This window comes from Micropterus salmoides, unplaced genomic scaffold (genome assembly GCF_014851395.1).
Source record: "Micropterus salmoides isolate LMB-PRFRI ecotype aquatic unplaced genomic scaffold, ASM1485139v1 Ms_hic_scaffold_3, whole genome shotgun sequence".
Taxonomy (NCBI): Eukaryota; Metazoa; Chordata; class Actinopteri; order Centrarchiformes; family Centrarchidae; genus Micropterus; species Micropterus salmoides.
Window position 1 is genome coordinate 19,154,495 of NW_024042261.1, and position 18,176 is coordinate 19,172,670.

General features: G+C 42.4%; 1 protein-coding gene across 1 annotated transcript; it reads left to right on the plus strand.

Annotated features, from left to right (window-relative positions):
* The first annotated feature begins 445 nt into the window (after positions 1–445).
* baz1b (bromodomain adjacent to zinc finger domain, 1B) lies at positions 446–17,840 on the plus strand. The gene is made up of 21 exons (XM_038692899.1): positions 446–1,213; positions 2,565–2,681; positions 3,906–4,050; positions 4,795–4,987; positions 5,101–5,222; positions 5,472–5,669; positions 5,757–5,945; positions 6,062–7,382; positions 7,704–7,865; positions 8,059–8,197; positions 8,288–8,451; positions 8,570–8,684; positions 8,784–8,882; positions 9,170–9,347; positions 9,658–9,843; positions 10,146–10,293; positions 10,820–10,967; positions 11,561–11,676; positions 12,530–12,669; positions 12,808–12,914; positions 15,113–17,840. The coding sequence occupies exons 1-21, from the start codon at positions 1,095–1,097 to the stop codon at positions 15,750–15,752; spliced, it is 4,746 nt and encodes a 1,581-aa protein (XP_038548827.1). The 5' UTR covers positions 446–1,094; the 3' UTR covers positions 15,753–17,840.
* The last annotated feature ends 336 nt before the right edge of the window (positions 17,841–18,176 follow it).

Genomic DNA, 18,176 nt, shown 5'->3' on the forward strand with positions numbered 1-18,176 from the left:
CACTGGTACAGCAAGATTGGTGTTTATTCACAATAACTCATGGCAATCACACTACTGTATAATGAAGGCAGGCCCTATTGTTTAATCAGACCTGTTCAAAATGGAGCCCAGACAATGGGTTCAGAAATTAAACTGATAATTCAAAGGGAAATGAATGTGGCATCCACAAATACATTATCAAAATATTAAAATGTGTTTAAGCATAAAAGACTAAAAATGGATCACATAATCTTTATTGTCATCAGCTGACCTCTAGCCTCCAATTTATATTCTATACGGGCGTGGTTTATTTGAAGGGCCTGTTTTAGACTGACAGGCAGGCTAGATCAGCTAATGAGAGACCGAATTAGACCAAATCGACGAGGGCGCTTCACTGAGGGGACCAATGAGCGTCGAGAGGGGGCGGGGCGTGCGTGCGACGCTGCTTGCTGCCGGGGAAACGGAGTACTGACGGCGTACGGACTTGTGCCGGTGGACTAGAAACTCCCGCCATTTCGACAAGGAATTAACCTCTTGATTGATCCAGGTTACTTTTCGAAACACTTGCTAACGCTGTTATCTGAGAACGAGAAGCGCTGACAGTACGAACATGCCGCTAATACGGTTGACTAAAAGAGAACAGGCCTAGTTTGCAAAGACTTGGGATTGTTACGTTACAGCGCGCCAGACCTCCCGTTGATCTGAGCTTTTGGCTGTTGCCGCGAGTTTGATTTTAAGGTGATTTGCATCCTTTCATGTCCATCCTGAGGAGCTAAAAGTTCACCAACTATACCAAGGGACAAGTCTGGCAATCTGTTTTACATTTAAGACACTGCGTGAAACCAGCATGACACCGCTACGAGAGGAGAGAAGAAGGGTGCGATGAGGCGGGTGGCAAGAAGCGCACTGTTATTGTTTTGCAACGAGATAGCAATCCAGCCTGCTAGCTAGTGAGCTAGCTGCTACACGTTGAGTGCCGGGCCTGCCGGCTGTAACGTGAAGCGTGCTAAGATATTTCTGGACACACGGATACATGCTAAGGACATTATTGTATACTATTGCGCTAGTGTGTTGCTAGAAGTTTTATTTTTTCCGGTGCCATCTGTGGATTTGAAATGGCACCGCTTTTAGGCCGGAAACCGTACCCACTGGCTAAGCCGCTAGCCGAGCCACCAGGCCCGGGAGAGGAGGTCTACATCATCGAGCACACCAAGGAGGCCTTCAGGAACAAAGAGTATCCTTTAACATGATGCTGAGGCTCCACTTATCGAGCCAACCGGCATGCTGTTTAATGTAAACTGGATTTGTCTGCCTGGCTAAGTTGATGTTCACACGCTCACATGCACCGGGCTGGTCAAACAACGTAATTTAATGTTACCTGACATTTTCACCTCGTTTAGATTTCCTCCCGCATGTACACAGTTTACACTGGATGACAAGCTAGCTAGCTAATGTTTCGCGTTGCTAATCAACTCATTGCAACTAAGCTAGCTGAATATTTAACTAAGCAAGCTGAAAGATGCGATTTTGTTTGCCACATTCCTAAATTTCCACGCTTAGTTAAATGTAGAAAGCTGCATAATTGCGTCCTTTCACTTTCAGGTTTGACGTCCCGGCTGTCAGCTACTGATGCTAGCAGGGTTAGCTAGCACGGCTGCTAACGTTAGGTGTCCCATTATGTCACAATAGCCCGTCGTCTGCTTCAACGGGCTGAAGATGCTGCTCGGCTGCTTAGTTAGCTGTTAGCACGCTAGCCTTAGCTACCGGTACATTTGTGATTGTTAAGTTTTCCTAGAGAGGACAACAGCAGACTAAGAACAGTTTACTGATTCGTGACAGCATTTTTGTGTAGATGGTTTGGTTCTTGTGTAATTGTTGGGTAACTTTAGCCACTTGTTCTGGTGTTTATCTGAAAACTTTAGGCGTCAGCGGTCAACTGTCAGCAAGATCATGAAGCCAGGAATGACGACTCCAACCGTGAGACACGTAGTGCTGAAAGTGGCCTTTAAGTTAGATGTTTTAATGACGTCCTAAGTTATTATAAATTGTAGTAGATTAGGATTCATGCAGTGACATAGCTGTTATTGACTTTACTGTTTGTATCTATCCCGAAATCTATCATCACTGCTTGACGAAAAGCTATGTGAAACACATGCCTCCCTTCTACCATACAGTATCCCGTCTAACACTGAGAATTTGCCCAGGAAGTTTCATGCACTTTACTGTTTTTACAGTCAGCAGATGTAACTCAGCCTAACTTTGTTACTCCTACCAAGAAGTGTTTGGTTTCCCCACAGAACTTCTCTTCATGTTCTGTAGCCGGGAGTTATTTCCAGCTTCCCCCACCATCATTATTCTTTCACAACACCCTAACTTGTCCCCAGTTTTGCATTGTTAATTATACCCATTTGCACGCATTTAGGTTTTGTAATGAAATGATGTCTGTGTATGCTGGGTGTCCGTTGGCCTCAGCCTCTTTTGAAAGTACTGACACTAATGTGGACCATGTATGTCTTGCTTGTAATTAGTGAGTAGGGACTGTTTAGCAGGTGGATATTGCAATTTCCTTGACAAAATGTCTACAGAGAGTATGAGGCACGCTTGCAGAGGTATGGTGAGCGCATCTGGACATGCAAGAGCACTGGGAGCAGCCAGCTTACACACAAAGAAGCATGGGAGGAGGAACAAGAAGTCACTGAACTGTTAGTATTACATCCAATGTTTGTGTGCGTGTTTGCGATCCCATCCAAATTGTGAATAAGAGGCATTAGTCTACTCTCTCCTGATTACACTGCAGGGCCTATACAGATTATTATTATTATTTTTATTTTTTTATGGACTGTGTTCTGTGAAGAATACACAGGTACAGTTCAGTAGATGGTAGCGCTGCAACAATTAATCTATTAGTTATTAACTATTAAATGAATGGCCAACTATTGTGAAAATTGGTTTGAGGCCATTTTTAAGACGAATTCTTCGATTTCACCTTATTAAATGGGAATATTTTCTGGTTTATTCACTCTGACGGTAAATTGAATACATTTTGGGTTGTGGACAAAACAAGACATTTGAGGACATCCTCTTGGACTTGAAACACTGACATTTTTACGATGTTTTAAAGACCAAATAATCGACTATGAAAATAATCATTAGTGACAGCCCTGGTAGATGGCGGTGATTTGGATTCAGATGTCCAGAAAAGTGCTGGTTCTCATTGATCTCTGTATGTATTACTTGCCCAGAAATACAGGTTAGTGTCTCCAACACAGACTCAGTAGTGTCAGGAAAGAGCCATACTCTCCCAGTGAAGGTCACAAGGCTTGCAGCTTTGCTATGATTGGATGAACCTGGTGCTCCTCCTCTCATTCTATTTAGAGGGCGTGTGATTGAGTCATCCTTGAGTCTGCAATGGCGTGGTGAGAGTTCCCATATCCTGATATGTAAAAGGGAAGAAGATGGCCCCAAAAATAGTTCAGCTGATCTCTTTCACTTCACTGTATATGTGCTGTCAGTGAGAGAAAGGTGAACCAAACCCAGAGCTCAAGTCACTCAGGATCACAGCCTGTATTTAAGCTTTTCTAATTATATCAGCAAAGAGATTTTACTCCCCCTACTGGTCACTCTGAGCCCTTTGTTGCCCTGTTATATAATGGTCTGGTCCCTGTTATGATGGCATCTCAGCCGAACAATGTGAAAGAAATCATGTTGAATAGAGTGCATCACACCCATGAACAAATTAAATTTAGGACTGATGTAGCGATGGCCTGTTTTTTAAAAGGCAGTCAGGACAATAAAAACAGTGTCTCACATTATACTGAAAAAAAGTCGAGCACATTATGATGGGAATGCAAGACACAAACTACATTATACTGGGTTTGTTTTTTATAGTTAAAGCTTTACTTGTACTGACTATTTTCTGTGTGCAGGCTTCAAGAGGAGTATCCCACGTGGTTTGAGAAGCCGGTCTTGGAGATGGTCCACCACAACACAGTGTCTTTAGACAAACTGGTTGAAATGGCCTGGGTGGAAATCCTCACAAAGTATGCTGTGGATGAAGAGTGTGACTTCCTGGTCAGTTTGACTTCTTTCATTTCTAAACTTGTCTGTTATGTTGGCTGGTTACACATTAGAGCCCAACTGATACATCGTTATGCAGGTTATTTTCGGCGGATATGATCTAATTGCGGATTAATTGGTATATGTGTTTGTAATAGCCAATACATGGCAATTAAAAAAGAGAGAGATCCCTTAATGATTTTAAGAGTGTTGTTGTTTCATAGTTTGTCCATCAGAGGGCACTCTGCAACTCCTCTGTTGGCAACACTTGTTTGAAACCACAAGTCCACCACAAACCACAGCAATCAGCTGTTAAAAGTGCTATTAATTAAAAAAAAAAACACATTTATTTTTAAACAGCATTATGTCATCTTGTTGAGAATTCATTACTACACATAACAAATGTTAGGGATAATCTTTGTTTGTGTTAGACATCTCTGAAAGTAAGATGAAAAAAGAATATTGGTATGTATTGATATAGTATCGGTCTTAGAAATCTCATGTCGGTTGGCATCTATTACACATTATAAAAAAATTATATTTTATACAAGTGTTTTATTGCTTTACTTTGGGATGTATTGGAGAAGTATTAAATAAGTATTAATCAATGCACTAAAGTATTTCTGTGCAGTAAAGTCTATTTTGACTCTGCATTAATGTGAACTCAAAATGACACCCAATCTCAGTGGTAAACGGGTGTTTAGTTGAAAACTTTGTCTTGGTGTTTTCTGAGATGCTCACAATAATTTTTCGATTCAGGTGGGGAAGGACAAAACTTTGCAGGTGAAGGTGGTGAAGATACACCCCTTAGAAAACCCAGAGGGCGAGACAGGGGAGAAGAAGCTTGAAGGCGCCTGTGACTCACCATCCAGCGATAAGGAGAATGCAAGTCAGGAGAACCAGAGGAAGGAACCTCCTCCCAGAGAGGAGGAGAACAGGAGGGAGAGTCTCAGTGAGTACCAATTAGTGTGTAAACAAACAAGTTTTGAATCACATAATGTAGTCATGCAACATGGATAAACTCCTTTTTTTTTTTTTACACTATATTGTTTCACTTCCTATCAGGTGACAGAGCACGACGTTCACCGAGGAAACTACCCACTGCCATGAAGGAAGAGAAGAAGAAATGGGTGATGCCAAAATTCCTTCCTCATAAGTACGACGTGAAGCTCATCAATGAGGATAAGGTTTGTAAACCCGGCCAGAAAAAAGTGTAAATGTATTTTCCTCCTTGATCCCAGAAAATAATTATTATTTTCTTTAAAACCTTTGATCGTATATTACTCTTTGGCAGATTTCTGTGCTACAGTTGATTATTTTTGGCAGCTTTGTTGATAATGGGTGTCTCAAAATTCCACGTGTGGTTCATGATCTTTTGCGCTTTGCATTTTGATAAGAAATTGAAGCTGAATCTTCCTCATTGACTTCTCTCATAGGTGATCAGTGATGTCCCAGTCGACAGTCTTTACAGAACGGAGCGCCCTCCAACCAAGGAGATCATGCGCTACTTCATTAGGCATTATGCTCTGAGGCTTGGCATGGGAGAGAGCGCTCCCTGGGTGGTTGAAGATGAACTGGTTAAAAAATTTAACCTCCCCAGCAAATTCAGTGACTTTCTGCTTGATCCACACAAGGTAATTTTCTCATGGTAGTTATTTGCATTTTACATGATTTCAAAAGATTTTTCCTTGTTCTTGGCTCACACTCTTGTTTGTCCAAAGTTTTTAGCAGAGAATCCTTCCACTAAACGTAAGAGCTTGACATCTCCAGAGGGTAAACCTAGCAAGAAGCTCAAGACCTCTGACACACCAGGAGAGGAGTCAGGAAATGAGAAGGGAGAGAAGAAAAAGAAAAAGAAGAAAGACTCGTTAGGCATGCCCCTTTCTCCGACCATTTGGGGCCACATGCAGGTTAGATCGCTTGAATGCACATTATCATATATCAGTTAAGATCTTACTTGATGCTTGTGGGGTATCCCTTGAAAGTCAAGGCTTTGCTTAATGACATCATATTGTCTATATTTCAGAAAATAAAAATGAATGGCTCCCCACTTAAGGTAAAGAACTCAGGAACTCCAAAGAAAGGAGAAGGAAAAGGCTCGGCTCCCTCCACTCCAAAATCAAGCAGAAAGTCTGGGGAAAAGAAAGAAGGAAAGAGAACTGGAAAGAGCGGCGATAAGAAGCTCAACGTCCTCAAAGCTTCTAAAAAGGAAGGGAAAGCAGGCGCTAAGACACCGAAGATGAAGCAGATGACTCTGCTGCATCTGGCTAAGAGCACTCCTGCTGGGAGCCCTAAGAAGAGAGCCCGTAGTAATAGCATGGGTACGCCTAAACTGGGGAAGCCACTGCACCCTATGGCTCTGCATCTCCTTCGTTACTATAAGGAGAACAAAGGCAAAGAAGACAAAAAGAACTCCCTTTCCTCCCTCATCTCCAAGGCTGCGAAAACCTTGTCCCCAGATGATCGGAACCGGCTGCCAGAAGAGCTCAAGGAGCTGGTGCAGAAACGCTGGGAGCTACTGGAGCAAAAGAAGCGGTGGGCGGCCATGAGTGAAGAGGAAAGGCAGGAAGAGATAAAGAAAAGGCGAGAGGAACTCAAAGAGAAACTGCGAGAAAAGGCCAAGGAGCGACGCGAGAAGGAGATGCTGGTCCGCCGTGAACAATCACGCAGATATGAGGACCAGGAGATTGAAGGTGACAAGAGTCTGCCGGCGTTCAAACTCGTAGACATGCCCGAGGGTTTGCCCAACACTCTGTTCGGTGATGTGGCTATGGTCGTGGACTTCCTTCACTGCTATGCAGGGCTGCTGATGCCGGATGACCAGTATCCCATCACAGCGGTGGCTCTGATGGACGCACTGGCTGGGGAGCGGTCTGGCTTCCTCTATCTGAACAGGGTGCTGGTGGTGCTGCTTCAGACGCTGCTGCAGGATGAGCTGGCAGAAGGTTACAGCGAGCTCGATGTCCCCTTATCTGAGATCCCCCTGACCATGCACTCTGCGTCAGAGCTGGCACGTTTGTGCTTGCGACCATATGACGCTCACGGCGAGGAGAGCGGCCAGGGCTCAGAGGACTCTGGTGCGCTGGGCGGCTTTGATGACGTGGTGACCAGTGAGTTCTTGGATAAGCTTGAGACAGTTGAGGTGTTTGAGCTGAGCCCAGAGGAGAAGGTCAGCCTACTGGTGGCACTGTGCCACCGCATACTAATGACGTACTCTGTTGAAGACCATGTTGATGCAAAGCAGCAACGGTCTGCTGAGCTGTGGAAGGAGCGTCTGGCAATGCTGAAAGAGGTCAATGACCGCAAGAAGGAAGAGAAGAAGAAGCGAAAGGAGATGGAGGTCAAAGGTAGGTGGAGACCACCAGAGATCTACCTACAGTTTTTTAATTTAGCATTGATTTAATTAAAAAGATTTAATGATTGAATGACTATGATTTCTACTTCTTTCTTCACTCAGTTTAAGTGCTGTAAAATCTTATATAATGCGTACAAAATAGCAAGACATCTTGTTTGGTAACGCATTTATTATGAATGTTTTGATTATTGTCAAAAAGTAAGAGGAAAATAAACCTTTTAATAGTCTTTTATTAATATCCTCACTAATATGAATACAACTTTTTACCAATATATTAATAATTTTTGTCTCTTTATTCCCCCTGGTGTCACAGGTGAGAAAAAGAAAGAGGGGGCTGCTAAGAAGGAGATCAAAAAAGAGGTAAAGGTGGAGCCGGAGCCAGAGCCAGACGACATGATCAGCTCAGTGAAGAGCCGGCGTCTGATGGCCATGCAGGCCAAGAAGGAGAAGGAGGAGATGGACAGACAGAACAAAGGTAAACAAACAGATAATTCATCTCAAAATGTGGTTTTAAAAAGTGTGATGGTTTACTGGATTGTGTGACGCATCATTTTCCACCACTGAGTAATGTCATTTTGAGCACAGGCAGCGGTTTATCATTAATTACTGAACTGATTTTTCAATCCCTATACCTGGCTCTTATTTGTTGCTGTTTTATTCCCCCACAGAGCGCATGGAGAAGGAGGCTGAAGAAGAGCGGATGCGTAGACAGAGGGCTGCTACGGAAAGGGCCTTCCAGGATGGTATAACCAAAGCCAGGCTTGTCATGCGCAGGACCCCGCTGGGTACTGACAGAAATCACAACAGGTTAGTGCTGCACACGTACGATGAAAGAGCACAATCGGATAAATTAAAATTCTTTTAATAACTTTATAACCATGGTTTGCTTTTGTTCAGGTACTGGCTTTTCTCTGACGTGGTTCCTGGGCTGTACATTGAGAAAGGCTGGGTGCACGAAAGCATCGACTACAGCTTCACCCCTCCACCTGAGGACAAACCAGCTGAGCCTGAGGTAGAAGAGGAAGAGGATGGTGGGTCGACCATCACTCAGGATTCACAAGGTACCGTACCTGAACTTACTGTCATTAAAAAGTTTTAAAAAATTTAGATTGTTTTACTTTTGATATCGACTTCAATATATAAAATGTTATAGATGATTAATTACTGTTTATGTTGTAGGAGCTGAAAAGGATGAGGGCAGCATAGATGGTGCGATTAGTGAGGGAGCCCAGCAGGGGGCAGTAGCAGACATCTGTATAGAAACTACTGTTCCCAAGCAGGGACAGAACCTCTGGTAAGAGTTTTGTCTTGCTGTCTGTAAAAAGATGTAGTCAATCAAAGGAAATGGATTAGACTGTCTTTAATTCTGTTTCTTTTCTGCCTCTGAATACAGGTTCATATGTGACAACACTGCTGAGCTGGAGGAACTAGTGGAAAGTCTTCATCCTCAGGGAGTTCGAGAGAGTGAACTGAAGGCGAAGATAAAAAGCAGGTGCAGGCACTCTCATCATAAGAGATGATTGCTTTAACAAACATGAAACCATCCAGTTTAACTGCGCTGCTAAAGCATTGCTTGTTTTTTACCAGCTTTTAGAGATCTGTTGGATTGATCCAGAAATGCCTTTATTTTGGAATGAACAGCATCTACAAGAAAGCATGTACAATGCTAGCTTTCAAAAAAGAGGGAGACAAAACATCCGGAGCTGGCAATCATGTTTTTAACAGCAGTGATAGAGTAAATATGTAGCTGAACAGAAAGCTGTCCTTTCCATGTTTCAGATACCAGGAAATCCTCCACTCCATCCATCTGACCCGCAAGGGCAAGGTAGGCCTCAGGAGCTGTGATGGCTACACGGAGCTGCTCAAATACCTGCGCAGTGACATACAGGAAATAGCCTCGCGACTCCAGAAGGGAGGCTTGGGATACCTGGATGATAACATAGACATCGAAGATCAGGTGATTAGTTTGTTGACTACATAAGATATTACTAGCCCTGGAATTTCAACATCGATGTTCTCCGAATACTCAGCAAAGGATACTTCCTTTATCTTGGGGTCGAGTGAAAGTGTACAGACTTCAGTCAACACTTGTCTTGACACTTCTGTCAATATTCATCCATGTCAGGGCGTAGGCAGGAAACATAAAGAGGATGTATTGTGTTTTATTACACAGTGATGTGTTGATGGTTTTATAGCTCATGTAGTATGTCTGCGTTGGTAATTGTGATTCATTCATACAGTTTTTCCGTTTCATCCTCAATTTGCAGTTGAACAACATGGAAAGCTTGAAAGAGTTTGGCGAGTGCATCATCACTATTCAGGCCTGTGTCATCAAAAAGTTCCTGCAGGGATTCATGGCCCCCAAGCAGAAAAAGAAGAAAAAGCAAGGAGGGGAAGAAAACAGCAAGGCCGAAGAGGTGGACGAGGAGAAGAGACTGGCAGAAGAGGCCAGGGTAAGAGAAAAGAGTGCAATATTAGTGTTCAGTTATAGTGTGTGTCTCTGTTAACAGGGACCATTTATTTAAAAAGAATGCTGAGATGGTTTGCATAGGTATTTAAGTCTTTGTAATTCCCATTAAGCTACATTAAAGACAAAGTATATATATATATATATATATATATATATATATATATATATATATATATATATATATATATATATATATATATATATATATATATATATATATATATATATATATATATATATATATATTTTCTTAATATAAAGACTTTACCGGGTTTTCCCTCGTAGGTAGCGACAGCGGTAGAGAAGTGGAAGACTGCTATCCGAGAAGCCCAGTCCTTTTCCCGCATGCACGTCCTGCTGGGAATGTTGGACGCTTGCATAAAGTGGGACATGTCTGCAGAGAACGCTCGCTGCAAAGTCTGTCGCAGGAAAGGTAAGGACTTTTTTCAACTGCCTTTGGTCACACAAAAGGAAAATTAAATAAAATGTACATCACATGTTATTTGCAGCCAGTGAGAGCATTATGCCTTTATTCACATAAAAAGACTTTTGTTGTGACACAGCTTTTTTTGTCGAGAGAGACACCTTACTAATAGGTGTGCTGGACTTAGCCATGCTACACTACTACCCAACGGTCTTCTGCCCCCTGTCTAGTGTTCAGGCAGAGCCCATCTGTGCTGAGGCTGACGGAGTCTAAGCCCAGATCCAAACAGTGCAGCCACGGCAGGTTCAGTAGTGTCAGGCAGGTCTACATACAGAACTGGCAGCTCCGCAGTCCAACAGGTGACCCTGTAGTGCTAAAATGACAATAAAAACGTGGTTACTTGCACAGGAAAATGTGCAAGATCTTTGCCGGCCTTATCAGGGAGTGCTGAGCAGAAAGAAGACAGGAACAACAGAAATGTGGGGACACTGAATTGATGAATGTTTAGTTCAGTCCTGTGACACATCTCTTCTAGGTGATGATGAGAAACTCATCCTCTGTGATGAATGCAACAAGGCCTTCCACCTGTTCTGTCTGCGACCGGCCCTGTATCGCATTCCTAGCGGAGAGTGGCTGTGCCCGGCCTGCCAGCCCACCGTGGCCAGACGTGGCTCACGCTCAAGGTAACTGTCCTCCTCATACTGCTTGGGTTTGTCACTGTCCTTCATTGAACATATAAATTGTGGTACTACATCAGGGTAACTATAGAGTTCATGTCTCCTCACTTATATAAGAAGTAGCGTTTAACTTTTGTGCAGACCAAGAACTGACAAATGACTTAACTAATTCATCCCTCACTCTCTTGGCAGCCACGGTTTACACTTTTTCTCACAAACTGTAGACAAATGATGCTGAATGAGTTGTTTTCAGGTTACCTCTGCAGGTTTCTGATCTTTTCCTCTTGTTTTCTAAAAGACAACGTTCTTAAAGCTGCAGTTGTACTAAAGTTTTATTGAAGCCAGGGAGACAACTGTAGTCCTTCTCCCCTCAGTGTGCGTCACCTCAGCCCGAAAAATTTAAGGAAAATAAGTATTTGTGAGATTCTGACGTAGTATTTCGGCATTAATATGAACCCAATGTATGTAATAATGTCCCCTAATTTAAGAAAGCCTCTGCAGTAAATCCTGCCTCTTCTCTGCCGACAGAACAAGTTCTATCTTTATCATTCATGTGATTTTTTTAATTTATTTTTTTATGTGCAACTGCTCCATTGCAGGAACTATAACCAAGACACCGATGAAGAAGAGGATGAGGAGGAGTCTGAAGAGGAGTACTCTGAGGAAGATGAAGAGGAGGAGGAAGAGAATGACTACAAAGCCATGGGACACAGCTGTGAGTATCAGCGAGAGAAAATTAAGCCCGGGTTTCACAAAACTGTCTCCCCTCGAGAAGGGTTTTTAAAAAGTAGACGTTGGTGTCCCACATCAGTAGACAGATGGTGATAAATATGCTCAAAATGTTCCATCCACGTTATTGTTGATGATTTATATGTAAATCTGGCACCTAGCTTTTTGGATAATTCGATTTGGTGGTTTGGGAATGAGAGGAATGCTGACCAGGAATTTCGGCCCCTGTCTCTATTGTCTGTGTGTTGTCATGTAGCACAGCTCAAGTCTGGACCTTTTTGCTTTGAAGCCGCGTCTCACTCTGGCTTCACTCTGAGTATGTGGCAGGATGATCCCCTCTGTCGGTTCAAGCCTGCATGTCAAGCAGAAAGATTAAAACGTTTCATGCATCATTGCTGAATAGTTCCCGAGAGGATCGCAATGCACTTACGACCAGAGTTATTTTTCTCATTTCTAGTGTGTCTGGGTTTGGCACAAATGTAAATGATAATAATGTAATGAACAATTAAGCTTTCATTTTACTTGGTATTTCTTATTTCATTAGCAGATTTGGGGCATATTCGTAACGTTTAATACTCTCATGGTGCACGTAGTGAACCTTTCAGCCAGTAGACGTATTTTTGTGCACTTGTCAGGAATTCTTAAACATCACTTTCAAACAACCTTATTCCATTAATTCCCTGTCTACAGGTTGTGTGACATGAAAGTTAATTTTGGTCAGATTTTCGTGCTACCATCCCTGTGCCTTTTCAGCACTTGCTCCCGTTTCCTTCAGGGTTTCTTAAATTGTTCCTCTGCTGTCTTCTTCTTGTCCTCGTCACCTCATTATTTCTCTACAGTGAGACCAAGGAAGAAAAATAAGCAGTCTTCGTCTCGGCAGAAAAGTTCAAAAAGTAAACCCAAGAAGCAGTCGTCTTCAAGTAGTCAGAACAACAAACAGAGAACTGGCCCCAACAGCCCTGCAGACATTGATGAACTGGTAAGAAACCCCCCAGGACACTGACACGTAAATCAGGAAACACATGAGGGCAGGAGTTCATTGACATTTCAGCAACCTGCAGACATTTGTTATCAAAATCTTCCTTGAGAGCATAGTCAGTTTCTTTCGTTTCTGCAGGTGCGACAGAGCGCTCAGTCAGGAGTAAGGAGGCAGGCGCTGGAGCTGGAGAGATGTGAGGAAATCCTCAAGAAACTGACAAAGTTCCGCTACAGCTGGCCTTTCAGGTGAGCAAGGAGCATAATCTGTACATGTATATCCAGTTTATTAGCTACCCTGGAGCAGCGCCCTTCATTACATTACATTAACTCATTTGGCAGACGCTTTTATCCAAAGTGATTTTACATTTGAGGAACAACATACAAGCATGTGGCTTCATATCAGAGCAAGTGGTTTGGTTGGCTACATGTCCATCTCAAGATAACAACAGATAGGAACAGGAAACTGTATCATGCTAGGCAGCAAGTATGATATCTTTTGTGTAGTTAAACAGAAATGGGTAAATTTAGAAATAAACAGCATTAGGGATGGGGTTTGTTAATTTTTATTGATACCTTTTATTGAGACTGCTTAATGATCCGATTCTTTATTGATACCACTATCGATACTTAATTATAGGATTAGACTTTAATATTTTAAAAACAGCTAAATGTTGTTTCTAGAGCAGCAACATTAATCAGTCTTACCTGCGTGCAGGTAACGTTACCTGGTCGAAAGAGGAGCGGGTGGTTTGTCTCAGCCAGCAGCTGAGTTTACAACAATGTGCCAGATTTTAAGACTACAGACCAGTCTATGCTATAACAGCTTTCTGTTTAGCTTTGGCTAATTAATAAGTTAATAAGCCGGGTATCGTTCGAAACCGGTATCGATTCCCATCCCTAATCGGCAAAGTGCATTCCCTAGAAATAACCATGTTGCCCAGTGGCTATTTCTATCGTGATGTACAGCAGGTGAAACACTTATTAGTCCAAAAAGAGACTTGACTTGCACTTGTGTAAAACTACTTGTGAAGATCTCTGGCCTGCACACCCTAAAAAGGATTGCAGCACTTGAACTTTGAGTAGTTTGTTGACCAAGTACTTTTATACTTGAGTAGGTTTGTCAGATGGTAATATTTACTTTTACCTGAGCAATTTTGTATGGGTGTACCACTGGAAGAGCCACTGAAAGATTAAGATACGGAAATAAACCTTTAATATGTTGCTGTTTAGTCTGAAACAACATAACCAGATCACCCTAGATTAAATATTTTGCAGTTAGGGATGAAACTATTACTGGTTTAACGAGAAACCATGGTAAAATTCCCGACTGTTATTATTACCGTATACATTTTAATTACCATGATAACCGGGTTCAGTTACCGGGCTGTTATAAACTCACGGCAAATACTGTCCAGCATCAACCAAAGTTAGCGACGGTCTCCCTGAAGCAGGCAGGCATGCGCAGTGTGCAAATGTTTGTTTGGGTCAATGACAACACAGTGGAAAATGTTGCTGCAGAGATTTTTCAGTCACTCTGAAGTCTGGTTGTATTTTAGTTTTTATGAGAGTGCTGAGGGAAACTCGATAGAAGAAAATTACCATATAGCGAACGCAGAGTGAATTAACTTTTAGCTTTGGTTTGTCTCTCTGACTTAAACGACTTGAAAACTGAAGCTCTTAGTGTTAGCTGCTCTTGTGTGTGTGTGTGTTGTGTGTGTGTGTGTGTGTGTGTGTCTGTCTGTCTGTCTGTCTCCTGTGTCTGCAGACTATTCGTCCACTGCACACGATAACTCGTTGCGCAGTTTAGTCAACCAACCAGCATATCTTGTTCATTTTAAATCCAGCAGCTGTCTAATTGGTTGTAAAAGTGTTGGAACAGGAGAAATGATACAGACTGCTGTGTTTGTGTCAGTTGTTGGGCTCATTGCAGTTACTATCACTGTCTAAAGACTTGTTTGTTTTCATGTAAATGTGCATGGGGTCATTGCATTAACTATATGATATAAAATCTTGATAATGCGCACGTAGATGGTTTTCATACATTTACAAAAGGTATTGGCTGTTTTAATTGGCTGTTGAAATGGTTTTGTGTGTGTGTGTGTGTGTGTGTGTGTGTATCAGTACATTTTAATATTTTTTTGGCACATTTTTACAACACCGTGATAATACTGATAACCGTGATAATTTTGGTCACTATAATCGTGATATGAAATTTTCATACAGCTTCATTCCTAGTTGCAGTTGTTCTCGTATAAAAGAAAATAAATCATTTTCTGCTTTTACACTTAAACATTCCAGAGCTCATCTTAGAGACTTCCCCACGTGTCACACTGAACATGCTAATCCTGTTTATGTTTGTCATAGAGTACATGGACATATCCTACTACCTGCATGACTCGTGAATTTTTATGATCCTTAATGTAAATGCACCTCTCCTCTTACAGGGAGCCTGTGTCTCCGGATGAGGCAGAGGATTACTTGGATATCATCTCCCAGCCCATGGACTTCCAGACGATGCTGGGAAAGTTCAGCCAGGGCTCATATCGTAATGCCCAGGACTTCCTGGAAGACTTGAAACTGGTCTTCTCCAACGCAGAGGAGTACAACCAGCAGGGCAGCACCGTGCTCTCCTGCATGGTAAAGACGGAGCAGACGTTCACAGAGCTGCTCCAGAAGCTGCTGCCTGGCCTCAGCTACCTCCGCCGGCGCTCACGAAAACGCATCAGCCGAGCCCCTGCAACATCCGAGGAGGAGGAGGAGGAGGAGGAGGAAGAGCAGGAAGAGGAAAAAGAACCGAAGAAGATGCAGAATGGCAAATCCAACAGGAAGAAAGCCAGAAATGATCGGGGACGGAGGGATGAGGAAAGCGACAGTGATGAGGAGGATGAGGATGATGGCAGGAGGAGAAGTAAGCGGACCTCTGCCACCTCAGGCAAGAAGGATTACAGGGAGCAGGATAGCGATGGCGAGCGGGACACACGGAGAACTCGTCAGCGGGGAGGCCGGGGTGACGCTGGGGGGGTTAGCAGCGATGAGGACCAGTCCAGCCAGCAGCGACATTCCAAGAGACAGAAACGCTCATGAAGTCCAGTGTGCTTTTTTTGAAGGGGGGGTCTTTCTTTGCTTTAAAATTTCTGTCCCGCTCTTCTAAAAATGATCAGGAGCCCCCCACGGTCTCCTCCTCCTCCAGCCAGCGGGACTTAATCCTCAGAAGGACTTTTTTGTGTTATTGAATTTCTGTTCATATTTTGACAACGACAAAAGAAAAGTGATTTATATTTGTAACATGTTTAATATTGGTGATGTTTTTTTCTTTGTTTGTTTTTTCAACCAAGAAAAATGAGACATTTGCGATAACGGAGAGGTCCTCATAGCTCTTACGACTCTTTTTGATTTGAATTTCAGTTCAAAGTTTGACAACCTCACACACAAGTGTAATTTGACTTGAAATGTTGTCCTTTGAACTGTTTGTTTTTTGGGGGTTTTTTTGCGCTCCCCAGACACCAGAACAGTGTAATGTGAGATCTGTCTTCACTCCTGACACACGTAGTCCAGCCATCACTTTACTGGGGTGTTTTGGGATAGTTAAATCTAGCTGTAAAATGTTTGTCCCTCACACAAGTCAAGTTGTTTTCAATGACACAAAGTACTTCTTGTTAAAGAGAGACGAACTCCTCCGGGGACGTCTGTCTTGGTTTAAAAACAACGCTGATGTGAATTTTTCCTGACACCTGTATCTCTTATTACTAAGCATCTTGACACCAAGATTATCTTTGGTCAAATGCAAGTATATAGATAAACATGATAGTATTTTAGTAGATGTAGTAAAAAAAATAAATAAAAAATTCCAATCCAGATTTGTCAAAAGCTGGGTCGAGACTGCAGATCACACATGTAGTCACAACACTTTAGTGCTAAAACACAAGTTTCATCTCAGCTCTTGGTGCCATGATGTTTTCAAAAATAGGGGTCCGACTTTGGAGTCTCATTCTTGGCGTGTAGAGCTGACCAGCCTCTCCTCCTCTGTAGTGCCCTGCCACTTTAAAAGAACCGGTACCTCAATGTCAGTTTGCACTCCTCCTGTGTCAAGTGCACCTATTATGCCAGCAGCTGCAGGACCATACTTTATTGAAATTATGTGCATAAACATTTGTAAACAGTGTTTAAAAAAACAAATATGACGTTTGTTAAGAAAATGGGCATTTTTGAATATTTGATATTTTTTGCACATTTTATTTGGTATTGTAAATGACAACTTTGTTAGTCGATCTTAATCATATCCAATAAATCGCAAGTTGAAACCAGGGCTCTCCTAGTCGACGCGGAGAACATGTTGGACTTATTTTGCTTTTGTCACAGCAGAAATGGTTGAACTCGTCACTTGTACATTTTGTAAAAAAAAACACCTAAAGCCCCTGCCACTGATTAAAATAATTTAGTGACAAACATGTGGGTGAAAACTGCTCCTTCCCTGCGTGCCCTGGCTCAGTCACCAGGTGGCGCTCTATTCCTGCATTTTGAGTGCTTTTTTCCCCAGCAGTTCATCGGCAGCAGCTGTTAGCTGGATGGGTGTAACACCTGGCGTGCGTGCGTGCGCGCGTGTGCAGTGGTATGAAAGGGCATGGTGAGCTTCATAGTGCTTGGATGAAAACTGCTTCACCAAGTTTATTAAAATTTTGACTTGGACACCACACACTCACTAAACGAAAACTTTTCAAACGTGCTGAAATTCTTGTAGTTTGTGGGGAGGTTGCCAGCTATATATATATAGCTGCATACATACACACTGATATGGCAGTGGTTGGTTTGTCTGTACTGTGCTGTTCTCCTGTGTTTCTCTAGAGCGGTTATCCAGACTTTACTGATTTCATTTGCGCTCCCCCCCAGCTTATTATTTTTTGTTTTAATTCAGCTTTGTTCCTGACACGATTAATAATTGTTAAAATCACTTTTATAATTGTTTGACATTTCAACGAACAAACGAAAAGGTTGGCTGCCCTTCTCAAGTTGAGACCTGACTGTAAATGCTTTCTTTGTTCTTGGAGGAACTGCAAAAGTCTTTTACACTTCCTTTTTTTATATATATATTATAGTCTCTAAAGCTGGGTTTGGGCAGGTTCGGAGGATTCACATGTAAAGAATTTCCAATAAAGGCTATGGATGAAGACTGTAGTTCTCCCTGTTTTATTTGCGTTGAGCTGGTGAGCATCCCCCAGGCCAGACCGACATCACTGCCATCTGTAAACCTTGTGATAAGACAATGAACAGCGAGGACGGCCGGTTAGCCGTGACCACCGACTGATGTCTTAATTTGACTTTTTAATAAAATATCAGTATTCTTACTTTCTGGTGTGCGCTCTTTTTCTCAGAAACATCTGCATCTTCAAATAGAAGCCAAGTTAGTAACAAATATGGTATGTTGAAGCCAAAACTGACACAGCAGAGGATAAATAGTTTCATCATTCACGGTGAAGGATGAGCAACTTGGACTAAAACTGGTGCATGAAA

What these genes read in the sequence shown, in the direction of transcription:
- baz1b (XM_038692899.1), top strand. Translation starts at nt 1,095, where the DNA reads ATGGCACCGCTTTTAGGCCGGAAACCGTACCCACTGGCTAAGCCGCTA. An exon ending in AAAGGAGATGGAGGTCAAAG is followed by an intron (nt 7,383 to 7,703) that starts GTAGGTGGAGAC and finishes CTGGTGTCACAG; the next exon opens with GTGAGAAAAAGAAAGAGGGG. An exon ending in ACATAGACATCGAAGATCAG is followed by an intron (nt 9,348 to 9,657) that starts GTGATTAGTTTG and finishes CTCAATTTGCAG; the next exon opens with TTGAACAACATGGAAAGCTT.